The sequence below is a fragment of the Anthonomus grandis genome, chromosome 2, assembly GCF_022605725.1.
Source record: "Anthonomus grandis grandis chromosome 2, icAntGran1.3, whole genome shotgun sequence".
Classification (NCBI taxonomy): Eukaryota; Metazoa; Arthropoda; class Insecta; order Coleoptera; family Curculionidae; genus Anthonomus; species Anthonomus grandis.
This window is the reverse complement of record NC_065547.1, coordinates 22,913,114-22,930,430: the sequence shown is the minus strand read 5'-3', so window position 1 is coordinate 22,930,430 and position 17,317 is coordinate 22,913,114. Positions and strand designations below refer to the sequence as shown.

Below are 17,317 nucleotides of genomic sequence, written 5' to 3'. Positions count from 1 at the left end.
AAATAGAGCTTATGAATATAGATTGTTGCTGCAAAAAGCCAAAAAAAAAAGAAATTAGTTTTATTGCACAATATTGAGTGCTACCCACCCTGTTCATGAACATATGGCAGAAGGAGAAATTCCTGTGGATATTTAACGATTTTAACTCTTAAAATATGGAATAATAATTAATTAATTTGTTAAGATGGTAAGCAGGTTAAACACCCAAAACCTAAAGCAAACACCAAACAAAAAAGGAAACAAAACCCCAAACAATTACAAAACTGGGTTGCCGATCGTCAGCGATGAAAAGAAAGAGGGGAAACGGAAAAAACCAGTTTTCGTCGCCAAGATCGGATTGTAGTTTAACAACCAACCGGCAGTTTTGCGGATTTGACTCTAGGATCTTCCTTTTAGTTATCAGCGTTGACTGATACACTATACTATAGTCAAACTTATTTTATCGGCTCTAATAGTCTTAACACCGACTCTGTTGCCAGAGAAGATTCAGTCGACTGTGTCTGATATTTAAGATTACTTACTGATTTTAATACATCGAGACTAAACTCTGCTGGTCTTTCAAAAAAAAAGCCTGCATCAGTATTATGCTCATTCTACAGTCATTTATATACCAGATGACTCTGCCTAAGAGTCATAAGAATTAAACTAATATCGACTGTTCCGCGTATGTCAATCGTTTATGCCTTCTTGAATAGATAAATTCTTGATTATTAGCATTAAGCTGAAATTGGCGTAGTGAACGATTAGATTCATAATGGTTTGTGCAAGATCTGGTATATGCGTTAGTCTCGCGGGTTAGTTAAAGTAAGAGAGGGTACAAAGTAAGCCCACCTTAATTACTCTTAATGTTTATTTCAGCTGTAAGTCCTATATTCACCCCTTGACGGTTGCTCTTTAGCATTACATATGAATGATAGCATCATGTACCTAAATTACTGCCTCGGCTCATATGGGATGACGTAATACGTTTAGAAAAAAATTATTGGCTATTCTTCTTCTGCGGCACAAATCATGTTTTAAATCGGTAATGTTGCCTGCGATTTCTTGTTTTAGCGCTAGAATATTTTGTGGTTTCTTGTAGAATCTTGTTGTTGAAATATATGAACTTGCAAAAACAACTGAAATAAATTGATTTTTAAAAGATGGTTTTTTTAATTTAGTTATCAACAAAAAATACATTAGCTACTCAAATTAACTTCTTAAACAAAATAAGTTTAAGTAGTTAATTATTTATTTACATAAAAATTCTACGAACAATATTATACACTAAAATAGGAGTGGGAAAAAGTGGATATTAAGGAGGTTGACAATATGGGGTTAATTATATTAATATTTACAATAAAATGGCTCCAATACACTACACACATATAAATTATTACAATTTCCAGCTGCCATGACGCAAGTCCTATTAAGAAATCCAAACTTCAGTAAAAATTAAAAAAATTATTTATATTTGCACCCTTTTGGCAGTAATTATTTGGCAGAAGAATCCTTGTCATATCATGAGGCTAATTCTTATTTATGACGTTGGTCTTAAAACTGGTCCAAGTGTCCTCGATGGGTGCCAATGCGGTGATCACTATTAGAGCTATCACTATGGCTAGTACTATCAGTATGTAAATCGCTAGCATGACTTTTCTAAATGAGGTATACTGAAACAAGAAGTTTGAAAAAAACATTACATTAATTAATGCCGATGTGACGATGCCGCAGTAATTTATTTATGTAGTACATAAGATCTTAAGCCATGTTGCCACGTGTTTTTTTCCTTACTTCTGTTCTTTTAATAAGCAAATGCCATAAAAAAATCTTACCGGTGTATCACTGCTCCTATCAGCAAAAGCAGAGCTTCTTCCAGACCCACCTAAGTCTTTCATAGGAAATGAGGATACTCTTCGTTCTGATGATCGTTCTGCTATACAGTTCATAAACTATAAAAAATAACTTTAACGAAAAATAACTTAATGATTTTGTAACTTACCGATAAACATAAATGCCAAACCACATGGACCACCACGTAAACAACTAAAATCCAGTCAACGAAATCCGGCAACTCCGCTTTTGTTAGTCGAACAGCAAAGAACAATGTGACAACTAAAAAGAACGATATTATAATAAATGAAAGAGAAAAACTCATTGACTTACTGGCCACAATGTGTGCGGCGTTGCCAATACTCCAATGCAGCCAATTAAAAAGTGGTCTTTTAGCTGTACCGGGGTGGGGTCTGAAGTATGCTCCGATTGGTTGGATAAAACACAAAATGGTGGTTACGGTTCCCAATATTGCATGCGGATTGTTTTCGCCACTCCAAGCTTTTAATTCGATGAAAATTAGGACGAACGCTGCTATGGTGAGGAGCCAAGTAAGAACCATGAAGGTTCTATGCCACTAACAATAGAAAATGAGTTTAACGCAAAAATGTATAATTTAATTGCTAATAAAATGGACATAAGACTATGATATGTCAAAATTAAAGTTTACTTACGGCAAACCACATATCTTTTCCCAACATCTGCTTGCCGACCCAGGTCTGTCTATAATATCTTGCCAATAAGATGCCTACGGAAGCTGTACCTAACCATGCGGCAATCATAAAACAGCCGTGCAACCTAATTAACAATTTAGATTTGGCAGCTATGCTTGACACGTCTGACAAGGCTTGCGGTTCTGCGCTTGCGAGATATGCAACATCGTGGAACGCCACAGAATTTGCTTTAAGAATTATGAGGAAATGATTTAATTTTTTTTAGTAGTAAATAAATTTACTTTAAATTAAAGATCTTACGTCTTAAGCTTGATCCAGCAGCTATTAATAAATTATATTTTATTCCAACCAAATCAAAAGTTCGTCCATTGACTGATGTCAAAACATCCCTTCTGACTTTACAATAAATTGTCCCATCTATCACACTGCTATTAATCAGTTGAATGCCTAATTGAGACTAAAGCAAATAAAATATATTGTAGTGAATTAAATTTTAACTAGCTTTTGCACGTACATTTGGCAGCCGTGAGGCTCCGTAATTCGGCGAGCCACTAGTGTAAGACATGTAAGCAGCAACTCCATTGTTTTTCTTGATACATTCTACGACAGAATCGTCACCCATTTTGTCATCATCTGAGAGGCCGACACCTACCCAAGAAGCGCTGCTGTCAGCTTTCATTTCAAAGTCGTATTTGTCGCCTGAGACGGACACTGCCACCACCTAAAATTTAAAAAAAAATTGTTTTAAATGATTTTTAATCAGATCCAAGCCAGTCCTACATAAACTTAATTTTCTAGTTTGTTACTCACCGCTTTACAATTTCTAGAATTAACACAACTGGCAGGTGATCCAAAACACAATTTATTCACAGTGCAACCATCGTAAAATGGATCAAATTCCGCAGAATTTTCTTTTGGTTGGGTAGGCAAGTAGTTGGGAGGAGTGGGTTGATTTTGCTGCGTGGGGAAGGCGATCTGTGGGTCATTCGCTCCTCTTTTTGTTAATTCTACAGGATTAGATTCTACTCCTACATAAAAGGTGTCGTAGGCTTGAGCAATAGTTGCGCTACAAATATTAATTGATTTATTAGGGAAATGTATTATTGTCTATATCTATATTGTTTTATATGCCTAAGAAGTCGACTCTAAAAAAATCTCAATTTGGAAGAATTTTTATATTTTATTTAAGGTTTGAGCAACCATGTACAAGTGTTAATCTTTACTGTATACACAAATAGACTTTATTTAACAAAGGGTCTAAAAAAGTCACGATTTAACACTTTTTCAATCTGCCTACTATAATTTCCGAAAGAACTACACATTTTCCACTAATTTTAAGCGCGCTGTATAGTAAAGAACAATTCAAATTTGGCGCCATAATCAAATTTTAAATTACCCGCTATTATGACTACACCATTTTCACTTCCGGTTAGTACGACTCCTCGACGTTCAGAGGCCGTAACAGTCAAGTTGCGAGAGTGTTAGGTGTCATCACAAGTCTGAAGCTTGTATGGGGAGGCATTAGAGTCGTAATAGCCTGTCCAAGCGTTAGTCTGGTAAGAACCAACGGTTACTGTCAAAAATGTCAAATGACGTCACGGTTAAGGCTATTGCTTAGATGCGATGTTTAATATTGCGGTCGATCGGTTATTTGTTTACATATATATTCTATGGCGCTGTATTGTGTACCTGGACGTTGTTCTTTAAACTTCATTATTCTTTTGGATGGAGTTTGAACAAAACCCACTTGTGGGTTTTACAGTTCTTAAAAAATATTGGGTCTAATACATTTTTGTATATTTTGGAAAATATATATAATATTATAGTAGTTTTTGTTTGTTTATACAATCCGTTTTCGAATTCTTTTATTTGTCAACTGTCAACCGCTATAACTTTCCTCCTAAGCAGGGTTACTGGCGATTAAACCGCTGACATCATTTGACATCTCTCGGTAAATACCAAATGTCGCTTGTATCAAGCGGTTTAAACCACCCCTCCCTTGGACAGGCTATATATCGGCCATGGTCTTGCTTGGCAAAATTGACAGGAATTGGACAGAAACGACGTTGTTGACATTGATTGATGAAATACCATTTTTCATATTATTTCTGTTTGTTTATCAATGTATGCTGTAAGCGTGGGTTGGGTTTGTTTTAATAATGTTTATTTTATAATGAATAATAGTTTATATTAATCGCTTTTTTTCTAAAAAGTGTCTTCTCTTTCAATATTAAAAGTAATATTTTAATTGATTTGGAGCAATTCCAGGTTGGCGGTAAGGCCATGTGGTTTTACTTATTACTGTTTCCTTTTTGTATTGTCAAATTTTTAGTCTTAATAAAATCAAATTCAGTTCGTTTCAATCAAGAAATTTCACCGTTCAAATATTTAACTTTATATTTTATGTTTTTAACATTATTATTATAAATACTTGTTACAAATGGCCTCTTATTTTCTTTTTAATAAAAAATAAAATACTATTTTTTATATCCATCATGTAAGAGTGTGTAGATTTTTAAATGGCTCTGATAAACATAGTAATAAAATATTTTTTAATGTCCTTTACACCTCATTATAAAAAAAACATAGAGTGAGTGTATTGTAAATGTTATTAAGAATTGTAGCTATAGAATTTGTTTTTGAGCACTTTTTTCCAAAAAATTTTAGTAATTCTGATATTGCTGGCTTTACACTACATATTTATTTATTTTACCAATACATATTTATTAGATATTATTAGTTACTGCGTAGTAATTATAAAAATAATTTTTATATACTTAAATAACATTATTAAAGTATTTGACTTACTTGAAAATCACTGGGCCTTCATATCCACGAGGAGGTGTCCATAATACCTCAATGCTTCCCTTATTTTTTGGAGCATTATGTGTTATCGAATCCGAAGGGGAACCACAATCCAATGGATGTCCTTCGTTGACTGATGCAGAGTCAAACTCACCAAGAATTTCCCTAAAAAAAATTCAAAATTTACCACTAGAAATAATTTAATATTAAAGTCAATGTACTAAAGTATGTTAATTTAAAATGTTTATAAATTGCATAAATTTTAACCTCAACAACTGTTTTTTCATCTGTGTAAATTGCTTTAATATATATTTTAAACTGAAAAGCATTTTAAACTTTTTGAAAATAGATAAGAACAGCTAGAATCAGATCCTTGCACATCGTCTTCTTTCTTCATCCAAAATACTCAAAAACAAGCCCAAAATAACGAAATAAAAATATAAAACTGATGAGTTAAAACATATTTTTAGCAGACTATCGAGAGATTCAGCAACTTATTTAGAAGGCAAAGAATTTTCAAAAATCTATATAAAAGCACCAATTTCTACTAGCTAAATACCCACTTCATAGAGGTGCTTAAGGCATTAATTAGGGAAAATATCTTTTAAGATTTTTACATTTCTCTTCTATCGTGTAACCGTTTTTTAGCTTCTGGATTACTAGGGTAATAATACGAGTATAAGTAGTACTCCAGTGATCTAGAAGGTGCTCACAGTCCGTTCTGATTATCTGGTATTTGAAAAACTTGGTATTTAACGGACTGTTTTTGGATATTAAAATATACAGGGTGTCCCGTAATTAATTGGACATAGGTTAATGTAGGATACCTGACATGAAAATAAACCATTTGAGCTCAATATCGCAATATGTTATTGGTTTTCGTATAAAAAGGTATACTTACTACGCATTTTTGTATTAGGTTGCGTATGAACACTTAATCTAAAATTTAATTAACAACGATAAAATTAGAAAAGGCTGTTGATTATAATAATTGTTCAAAATGTTCACCATCCACTAGGACACATTGTCTAATTCTTTTATTTAAATTTTGCCTGACTCAAAACAATGATTCTTCTTGGGCCCTGATGGTATTGACTCCTTCCACAATCTTTTGCCACAATTCCTGACGGTTATTTATTTTATTTTTAAATACCTATACGGGACACCCTGTATAGGTTTATTAATTAATTATATATTAATAATGTAATTAATATATTAATAAGTATATTAATATAACAAAAGCGATTGGAATTTAGAAAAAGTTATTACTCCAAGAATTTTACAAAAGAATTTTAAAAAAAGTTATTACTCCGTTTTCCACTTATTAAAAGACTTACACGGCAAAGGATTTTGTCTACTGATAAACACTTTTGTCAAAGACCATCGAACATTTGATCATTCCGTTACTTTATGAGTGTTCTAAGCTAGATGTTATAAGAGTTATGTTGTATTTTGAGACGAAATCAGCAAATTATGCTAATTTAAAAGGAAAACCGTTGTCTGAAAATATCTGCTGAGAAATGCCATTTATTGCAAATACATTTTTTACAGAATATATTGTAATGGTCGCCGTCTTGTAAGGTATAGAATTATCTTTGACAAATTTGCCAAAATACTCACAGAGAAGAAAGTCGCTATTTTTATGAGTTTTGAAACCTATGTCCACTGTTTCCTAGGGAAATTTTAGGACTATATGTGATGTCAAAGGCTATTTCTAGATACTAGATACTATTAACTTAGTACCATATCTTCTATACCTGTAGTAATTCCGGGCCAGTATACGACGTGAAAAATCCAATATATTAAAATTCGCTTATAAAAAAGAATATTTCGCTGCGAATATTCCAATACCTACAACTTCAGTTCTGATGGTTTTAAATTGCATTTAGGATCTGAAAATTTTAAATTGCTTTTAGCCTAAAATTATAAAAAATCTATGAGTTTCTGCATAACAGAATCTTTAGAAATATCATTTAGCAATTTTTGTTCGTTTTCTTTAGCGATGTTCTAGATAATCAGTATTTATTGATTCGTCTACTGAATGTCGACTAGCGACCATCGAGTAGCGACCACAGGAGAAGAGATAGTACCCCTCCCTGCAAGCAACCTTGCGCGGCCCTGAAGTTCGATAAGCAGTTGCAGATAAGAGGGCTGACTCCTCTTGCTGCAGTGAGCGTGGCAGTGCGTTGTTGACGCCCATTTCTATGTCTAAGGAGGGCGCCACTGCCACTTCTTTATGTTTCAGCGAGTTGCTGATGCTCGTTACAAGATTGTTGAGAGCTCTGTTGATTTACCTGCCTAATAGGCCTATTGGTGGACATTGAGCGGGCGTTTCGCCAGCGCCACATCTCATATCAGGCTTAATGGCCTGAGCGAAGATTTATCGGCAATTGGTCGCCCGGCTTTCGGTATGTATCTTACGTTGGTGGTTTTCCAGGACGTTGTTTGTACCCCCATGCTAGACTAGCTCTAAGTAGGTGCTAGCAGGTGGGGTAAAGTCTAGCCTAACTCAAAGAAGATAGATTGCGTCCCCTCCTGATGATTTAAAGAGCTGGAATTATTTAATAGTACCTTTAACCGCACTAGGCGAAATTATGTTTCTGGTAAAAGGCCAGCTTTCTTTGGATGGTCGCCGGGGTTCTGATCCAGCATTTTCTCCAAAGTGATGAAACAATTCGGACCCGGGCAAGTGTGTTTGTGCTAGGATTTCAAGCGTCTCTCGTCTGGTTTATGTAAAATTGCCATCGGGGCGAGAATTTCCTTGAGAGCACATTGTAGATCCTTGTACTGCGAGGCGTTTCATTGACGTCCTCACAGAACCTTCTCCATGAATGCTATCTTATTCCGTCTTAGCTTTACGTATAGCCGTATTGTAGTCGGTCACCTTACGATATAGCTCCAAGTTGTTACTGGTTTTGGCTCGATTGAAGAGTTTGCGTACTTCAGACGGCATTTTGTTAGGATTGTTGTTTCACCAAGCTGTGCCGCGATTGTCCCGCTTCACCTTTAGCGGACAGTTTTTATAATATGCTGTTACAATAGCTTCAGACACTTTATCAGCCATGTAATTTAGCTGGTCATGGTTCTTAACAGTTTTGTTACATGATAGTAAGTTCCTCTGTAGGGTCGATTTATATCCGGCCCATTTAGTACTTCTCACGTTCCTGTACTCAACTATTGCTCTGTTACCGATAGCAATGTCAAACTTATGTGCCTGTGACTTGAGCATGCATGATGGCTCCGATGACACCACCAAATTCCTGACCTTGCTGTCGATATAATTTGAACTAATTGTTACATCTAGTACCTCTTTTCTGTTTTTAGTGATAAAGATTAATAATGTTTAAACTGTTTTATTAATTGTTATTCCCTGTCCAAGTATATAGTTGAAGAGACACTTGTGATGCTAAGTCACTTGAGAAGTTAAGTTCAGTACTTAAGAAGCACTTTGTAGTAGTAGTAAGTACTCTAAAGTAATACACTAGTAACGCACTAAAGTAATTACAATAATTTTGCACAACTAGATATAATTTTACCCGCTGCCCTCATTTAATATTTAGTACTTAATAGGTAGCGAAGTTAAATGAGAATATATAATTATATAAACGAGCTTAATACTTAACACTATCTAGGATCAGGTTTTTGGATTGGGTACCAATAAATCTCCTATGATGCCTTATATCTTAGTAGCAAATAAAATATAATTGATAAGGCTGCTTAACTTCAACAGGCATTGATAATGACGTACCTTTCGGGTGTCCTTCCTTGTATCAAAAAGCCCTGGAACGGTATCCCCAAGGTGGAGGTGATGGTGACCAACACATTATTACCTTGCCTTCTAGGAATGATTGTGTATGGGGCTATACCACCTTGAGGAGGAATGCCACCTCCATGAAACGGTAACATCGTCTCACATACGGAAGAGGGAGCGCCTTGAGGTAGAGGCGCTGTTGGCATCAGTAGAAAGGTGAAAAAGGGAATGGCACGCAGTATTAGAGACATCTAAAAAAAAATTATAAGCATTCGTTTCCTTTCGGTTCTTTTAACTACTTCAATTTACTTTTATTTTGTTTATAAGGGCATAAGAATAAGTTATTATTACTAAATAAAAATATATAGTATTAGTTAATTAATAATTTTAATATACATAAAAAAATACTAGAAGTTTTGTTAAAATGTGTCTAAAATAAAAAAAATTTTAAAATTTATGCAAATAACGACACAATATATTTATTTATTTATTTACCAAACATTACTTACAATACAAAATTATTATAAATAAGACGACTTATACTTGACGAATCAAGAAAGAGTTTTTTAAAACACACAAATTTAAAAAAAATTAAACTAGATACTGTAGGTAAAAGGTAGGTTATATCTAAAATTTTCATAAATATCAATTCGCCTTCAATTTATTGACCTTGCTCAGATAGTAAGTTATTTAAATACTTTTTATAAAAAAGCTGATTGGTTAGAATAACACAATGCTTCAGAGATGAAAAATTACATCTTTTTAGGAATAACTTATTGGCATACCCTCTTGGAGGATATTCTATCAATTTTAAAGCATATTTCAAAAACTCCTTAGATAGACAGACTTGACTGATTCTGATTATAAACCGAAAATTTTTAAGGAGGCCTTAACACCTTCATTAATATGTTTAGTAAATGTGAGTTTGTTTTTTATTATGTTTTTAATTATGAGTCCTAGATCCCTTATAGATATTCTAGGGTAGTATTACCTAACGTACAATTATTGTACTTTATTTCATTGCGGGATTGAAATACACTTGCACTTTTTAATATTCAGAGGTAGTTAATTTTTATTTTACACTAGTGTGCATTAATAATTCTTTGCAGTACAACACAATCCTCCTTAGTTTCTATGATGCAAAATATTTTTAAATCGTTTGCAAATAAAAGATACACACTATTAGCGATATCATTGAAAATATAGAAAAAAATGAGGCAAAATTGCTTCCTTGAGAGGCACCATTCAGTGTTGGATAACAATTTGACTTGACCACTAACTTCAACAAACTAGGAACGATCTTTTCGAGAGGAGATAAAGAATTGTATAAGGCCATGATGAAAATCCATAAATACAATTTTCTAAATGATATTTATAGATAAGATCATGGTCATTCGAGGCTTTCAAAAAATTTGCATACACAACATCCAAATATATCCTATGTCTCATAGCTTTTTATGCTTTTTGTAACAAACACGTAAGATTTGTTATGGTCAACTTTTTACTGGGAAAACAGTATAAGTCCATCCCTGTTTTTTAAAAAAATGTCTTTGAAACCTTTTATTTAGATTTGACTGATGTTGAAAGCCTTGAATGAAGTGGCTAACGGCAGCTTATTTATTAATTCATCCATATCAGCTACTAATTGGTGGTGGGATGGCATAATTTATTCTCAAGATGCTTAGTTTTTAAATTGTGGGCACTATCCAGTGTGTTTACTTAAAGAGCAGTTGTAAGAACCTTTCACTGGCAACTTGGTTCATACATAAACAAAAAGGATATTAAGAAATATAACACATAGTAAAACACGAAATAAGTTTCAATTATTAATATTATATTATCAAAATATGCCATTTCTGGTCAATGTTCATTGTTTAAACTTTCACTTAGATAAATGAACGTTGTAAAAATTACAATACAGTTTCTTGTTAAAAGTACAACCCCTGAAATCAAAACTTTATGCACCAAAGTACTACACAGTACAAAGTACGGGTATCGAAAATGCCAATACGTAAAAGTTGATCCTTAAGCATGACGTACATGACCAATGACAGAGACAGGCAGATAGAAAAATCATGTTAGTTAGAGAGAGAGAGAGAGAAAAACAACCTGATTCCAGTAAATTGTTTAAAATTCAAAGCGAAGAACAGCTAACGCCAATGCCATTAACTAGGCACTAGATGTCGCGATAAATACTATTCATACAATATTAATTTAATTCATTATAAAAGCAACCAAAAAAATAAAAATGCTACAAGATATATACCTAAAAGGCCTTTCGAAATTGGACAGTATGGAGACAGATCTATAATTTTTAATATTTTTTGTTGCCCCGATATTATGTATCGGCGTAATTTTACCGACCTTCCAAACCTCTGGAAAATTACAAGTTCTTATAGCAACATTAAATATGAGATAGCAGGGATCTATTTAAACATTTTGAACAATTTCGAGGAATAAAAGGATGAATCATATAATGCCAATCATATAATGTTTTGAATTGTTTGCAGTGTAGTTTGAACTTTATTTTCAGTTAAAGGGTTTATTAATATGTTATGGGAGCAGGAATCTGGGTCTAGATGTCTAAAAGTTCCACACTCAGTTGATGTAGTAAGTCCACGTAAACTCTTTTAAAGAAATTAAGTAAAACAATTGCCAATACATTGGGAAGTTTTGAATGAGGACCGACCCAAAACCTCCAAAGCAGGCATTCGGAAGTTATTTTTTCTTTGATTAACATATTTCCAAAACTGTTTCATTATTTAAAGGTGACTCAGTTTTTTTTTAATATCTCCTATATTAAAAAAAAAACTGAGTCAAAGGCATTATTCATTTTAATTTTGGTTACTTTTCTAATATTAGATAATGCAACATGGTTAGAATGAAATGTATTTTTCTAGTATGTTTTATGAAGTTTTTCTTTTTTTTTTTTGAAAATTTATGATACTTTTATTGACACCAGAGGCAGTAATTTAAAACCGCCAACTGGTATCAGAGAGGAGTCTATACAGTTGAGAGTAGTTAGCTTTTTTGAAGTTGTAGCATGTTTTATTAAGATTCGTTTGGAAGGAGCCATATAATACTTTATTCTCTGAAACCAGGAAGTTATTGATGCTGGGATGTGATTTATCTTCACAAACAAATATACGATTTTCTTTAGCAACCTCACACTTAAAATTACTTATCATAAAATGCAATAAATGATTTTAGGAATTTTTAAATGTAGTAATTTGTTAGAAGTTGCATTATCACATAATTTTTTATTTAATTTGATGTTGAATTGTCAATAATAGCGAAACTTCATCATTGATTTACTTTTTACATAGACACTTTTCAAGCTATTAAATTTATGTAATTAGGCAAATGGTCTGATTGATTAACAAGAAATGTAAAGATAATCAACGATTAAATTTAATGTTAATTGAAGAATTTTCAAGTTGGTGCAAACAAGCATTAGTCATATTTAAACAATTTTCTTATTTCTGGTGAAGCTAATATACGTATACGCAGATTGACGTCATGTTATCTTAAGGACCATTTGCTTCACAAATTAAAAATAAGTTTATTTACTCTGTAAATCTATTTCTAGTGTTAGCCAAAATTTAAAATAATATTTAAAAGAAAATAACAAATTTTAACTAATAAGCTTATTATTATTTATTTAAAGCCGTCTGGATTTCGACTTGTTTTAAACGCAATTTGATTTAGCGAGTTTTTTTGTAACAATACTTGAAAGATACTGATTTTAGACTTTAGGAGGAGATGTACATATATAGCATGTAATATCGGGTAAATAGACTTGTGTTATGTAAGGGTGGAGATTTTAAATCCTCAAATCTCAACTTCTAAATTTAATTTTATAATCAAAATATAGAGAAATTTTGCTGAAAATTATAGCATAAAACTAAATAAAGAGTGAGCTTTTCGACGGCTTTCCATGTCAAATCTGACGCTTCTAAACTCTCTGTACTCTATCTTTATCTTGTTTTGTCAAACAGTGGCTCAATAGAAGTGCATCTATTAAAATTAATTTTTGTTTTTGATCCAATGGATGCTTATGTGAATAAAGTAGTTTCAAATTTACTTATGCCTTTTGCACACATATAAAAACAGGGTCGGTTAATCTTAATTCAGTTCAATATAACTCCCACGTTTCTTGCTTTGTGAATACAAATTAATTAAAAAATATTTAATTTTGGTTTTAGTTGTTTTTTATTTTCTTAAATTAACTTTCTTGCAGAAAATAAATTATCTGCAATGTATACTAAAGCTAAAATACATAAACCTAACCTAAGGATATTCTAAAAGTAAATTATAAGATTCGCTTAAAATAACAATAAAATTAAAATTTGTGGTTTTCCAAAGGTTTTATCTGTATTTCGTCAGCTCTTCCACGACAAATATTTTATCCAATTTTGCAATCACTATCGGCATACCTACAGACTTTGTCTTGATAAGTTTAAATTATATGAATAATTCAAAAGGTGAAAAATCCCGGTGCATGAAATATGTAGACATTTTATCTTTTATTTGTAAATCGAAATTGCCCAATATGTAAAATTAACATCGTAGCACCATGTTTTGTGTAATTAGTGATTAGAACCTTCTCAAAGTTTTGTGGAAAAATCATAATTGGGTGTGACAGACAACTCTCTAATATCTCCTTTTTATATGATATGATATTTTGCTTTCTATAATTTATACGCCAATAATGTTTCTGAATACGACTAGGTATTTTATCTGGAACGTCAATTAAATCAATCAATTTTATCAATTAAACGTTCTCCTGAAGTAGGCCCTTATCTAACTTTTCCTGTTTGTTTTGATTTTTTTCTTATATATATATTTTTTTTGGCTACAATTCAATATATCATGGCTATTAAAAATCTTCAAAATAACTTAAAGATAGAACTTGTCCTTGGTAGCAGATTGTTGACTGCGATAATGTTGAAGACTTGTGGAAAACCCTTGACCAACTTATTATCTATAACACTTCTTAAAAAAATAATGTAGAAATTCCTAATCATCTAAGAAACTCAAATAAAATTAATTAATACTTTATCGACTCAGTGCGATAAATGCCTCGCACTGTTAAATAAAAGACTTAAGAGATAAAATAGAAACCTAGAGATGTAGAAGAATACGTTCTACAACCGCGAAATTTGAACTGAAACTGGTTAATAAGGATGATGTTTTCCGGGCAGTGTCGGAGATTGAGTCTAACGCATCTCGTATAGACGGAATTAGAAATGAAATGGCGTGGCTGTGTTGTCCAATAATTCTGCCCGTTCTTGTTGACATTTTTAATTCCTGATAATATAGAAAAGCATTTTTTCTGTCCAGTGGAAGATTATTTCAGTTTTACCAATACCAAAATTAGCAGCCCTAGGGATGTCTCTGATTTGATACGATTTAGTATACTACTAGCGCTATCTAAAGTGTTTGAAAAGTCTTATTTAAAGTCTTATTAAAAAATCTATTCTATATAAGTATATATTCCGTAGATGACATTGTTTTGGCTGTCAAGGGTTAAGCTTCGGGGTATTGTGTGACTTGACTAGCAAGGCCTTCGATACGCTGAACCATGCACTGTTGCGCGCACAACTTTGCTATTATCGTTTTAAACTTAAACTATTCAACTTGTTCGCAGTTATTCGGATGACAGATCGCAGTCAATCAGTTTGTATAGATCAAGGGATCCCTTAAGGATCATTTTTAGGTTTTTTATCACTTTTAGTGCTTATATGGCCTAGTGCTTAAAACCGCGTGATATAGTCATAGATACACAGCTTTCATTTGTTAGATCTAATCCAATTGCGGTGGTTAGGACGCTAAATATTTAGACTGAGTTTTTAAATTCTATTTTAATCATCGGTTAGAATAGAGTCCCAGGAAATCAGCCGTAATCTACTCTAGACCAGCCAAAGATTGGGCATCTCAAAACTTGTGTATGGTCCTTGCCGAAATATATTTACTAAAAATAAACTTTAAAAAGTACAGAATTCTTGCATAAGATTGATTTTCCAGCTTGGACGCCATGATCTTATTAGTCATAAACTTTCCGAACTGAAACGGTTAAATATTTATGCCTCCCATAATGCTCTAACGTATCTAAAAGGATATTGTGAGGAACAGTATCGAAGGCCTTAGCAAGATCAATAAAAAAATCTATTCGTTTTTACCGTTGTTTCGGTTTTTAGTTCTGATGTTGCTTTATATATAGCATGTGCTGTATTGATACCCTTCAATCGTTCAACTAGTCTCACTTAATTTATTTATTTATTTTTTAACTATATTTTGTTTTTGTTGTAAGTTTTACAGCCTATGTGTAGGTCCTAAAGCCTGATGATGCCCTGTTTATACAGGGCAAAACACGGATAGCCAATAAAATTTACTTATGAGACCGTGACTTTGTTTTTTGTTTACATTTTGTGTGGTCTTTTGGGGAAAAGGTGGATGAGAATTTTATATTTATTTAAAAAAAGCTATAATAAAAGCTAAATTTTTTCCAGCTTCGTTGAAAACCCACCTCGACCAAGACCTTAGCAATCTAACAGAACGCGACGCAAAAGCAACGCCGTTCTAAATACACCGGGATCTCAAAGACCCTAAAAGCCTAGGGTCCCAAACCAGGAACCGGGGCTCTCATAGATAACGGTGACGGGAGGATACAAATGGCAATAACCATTAGGAGCAGTCCAATGCTGCAAAGAAGTGGCTCCTTAGTAAAATACTTGCCCTACACGGGTCGAAGATAGCAGCCAAATAGGAGGAGCAATGCAGGAGCAAGCCATGGTGAAGGGATCTTTCAAATCACTTACTTCGATAAGCCGACCAAAAATTGGCTCCTCGGTCTGATGGAGGAGACCTCTGAGAAGGAGCCAAACTCCTTATAACAGAGGCCAGCAAACTCCCAAAACCACACAAGCTGATGGCTTGGGTGATGAGTCCCATCGAGGTAACCGAAAGCACTCTTACACAGGCTGGATGTACAAAACAGCATCAACAGATCAACACCCTTTGGTATTTTTTTTATAATACAACCACGTTTATTGCACCACCAATGGTATTTTTTTATAATTTCCTTTTATAATTTTGCCTTTGGAAAGTACTTGTTACGAGAAAGGATCAGAATGGCAAGGACTACCATTCACATGGCAATCATAGGCGGGGTATCATGGGCCAAAGTGAGGGAAGCAAAGTGCTATACCTTAACTTTGGTAGCATAAAGCTGTAATTCCTGGGTAAGTCCCAAGAGAACGAAGACCCAGAAACCACGATGGCGACTAAGAACCAGACCGGGAGTCTTTGTCCAATCGTAAAAAATAGGTCTGCATGGGAGTAAGGCTAAGACATGCGCGACAACGGCATTCAGATAGCCTTAATTCAGGAACCATATATTTACAGATGCTAGATAAGAGAACTAGCGCCCCTTAAAGCGCGACTTGTCCCAGACCAAAAAAGGGATCCAACTCAAGAAGCATCTTCATAAGAAAAGATGTAGACGCCGCACCACTACAGGAGTTTTGCAAAAGAGACATGGCGGCCTACTTCCGGCACTATCAACAAGAGATGTAAATCCTTAAGAAGGTGACAGAGAAAGGCAAACTATTATATATTATAAGAGAATGTTCAGCAGATCATGGGGACGCCACTATACCTGGTAGTATCGTCTGAAGCAATATCAGGGGCCAAAAGGCTACTGTCAAATGATAACTGCGCAAAATCATAACGAAAGTTGGATACAGTGCCCTATTCGAACAGATACAAAATCTTCGGCGTATGGCACTAAGAACAGACAAAACCAAGGTCACACACTTAAACAGATACTTTGTAATTAAGAAATAAAAGTTACCACTAGGCAGATAAATACTTAGGACAGTTTGAGACTGAGTCAAAAACTGTACAAAACTGCTAAGAGCATCTCACGAAGTCACCTAGTCTAAGATCAAAACAGGCCAGAGATAATCATATAACAGAAAATGGACAAACATGGCGCTTCAAGAAGCCTAATCCAATATACAATGAAAGAGGCCAGCAACAGACCCAGAACCAATATGTTGTGTCAGCGATTAAACCTGAAAAAGGGATATTAGACACTGGTTGGAACTGGAGCATAAGAACTACTGATAACAACTGCCAAAGCTGGAAGTTTCCACACAACTTTTGAGCAGCCTGCCCTTCAGGAAGTGACAGAACATATTGGGCCACTGCAGGCAACAAAGACAGATAGCTGAGCTGCTCAGAGGCTATGCTTCCTGCAGGAAAGACCTAC

The 17,317-nt window shown here is 33.8% G+C and overlaps 1 protein-coding gene across 1 annotated transcript in view; it reads right to left on the bottom strand.

Annotated features, from left to right (window-relative positions):
- Nucleotides 1-1,178: 1,178 nt before the first annotated feature.
- The window catches only part of LOC126750429 (putative ferric-chelate reductase 1 homolog), a 38,486-nt gene continuing 22,347 nt past the window's right edge, over nt 1,179-17,317 (bottom strand). The window contains exons 2-11 of the mRNA XM_050460053.1: nt 9,040-9,293; nt 5,295-5,456; nt 3,297-3,552; nt 3,001-3,207; nt 2,787-2,943; nt 2,487-2,713; nt 2,146-2,389; nt 1,982-2,094; nt 1,815-1,931; nt 1,179-1,652 (exon numbers count right to left, since the gene is read on the bottom strand). Coding sequence (XP_050316010.1) covers nt 1,509-1,652; nt 1,815-1,931; nt 1,982-2,094; nt 2,146-2,389; nt 2,487-2,713; nt 2,787-2,943; nt 3,001-3,207; nt 3,297-3,552; nt 5,295-5,456; nt 9,040-9,293 — 1,881 coding nt within the window. The 3' untranslated portion in view covers nt 1,179-1,508. The remainder of the gene's footprint in view (nt 1,653-1,814; nt 1,932-1,981; nt 2,095-2,145; nt 2,390-2,486; nt 2,714-2,786; nt 2,944-3,000; nt 3,208-3,296; nt 3,553-5,294; nt 5,457-9,039; nt 9,294-17,317) is intronic.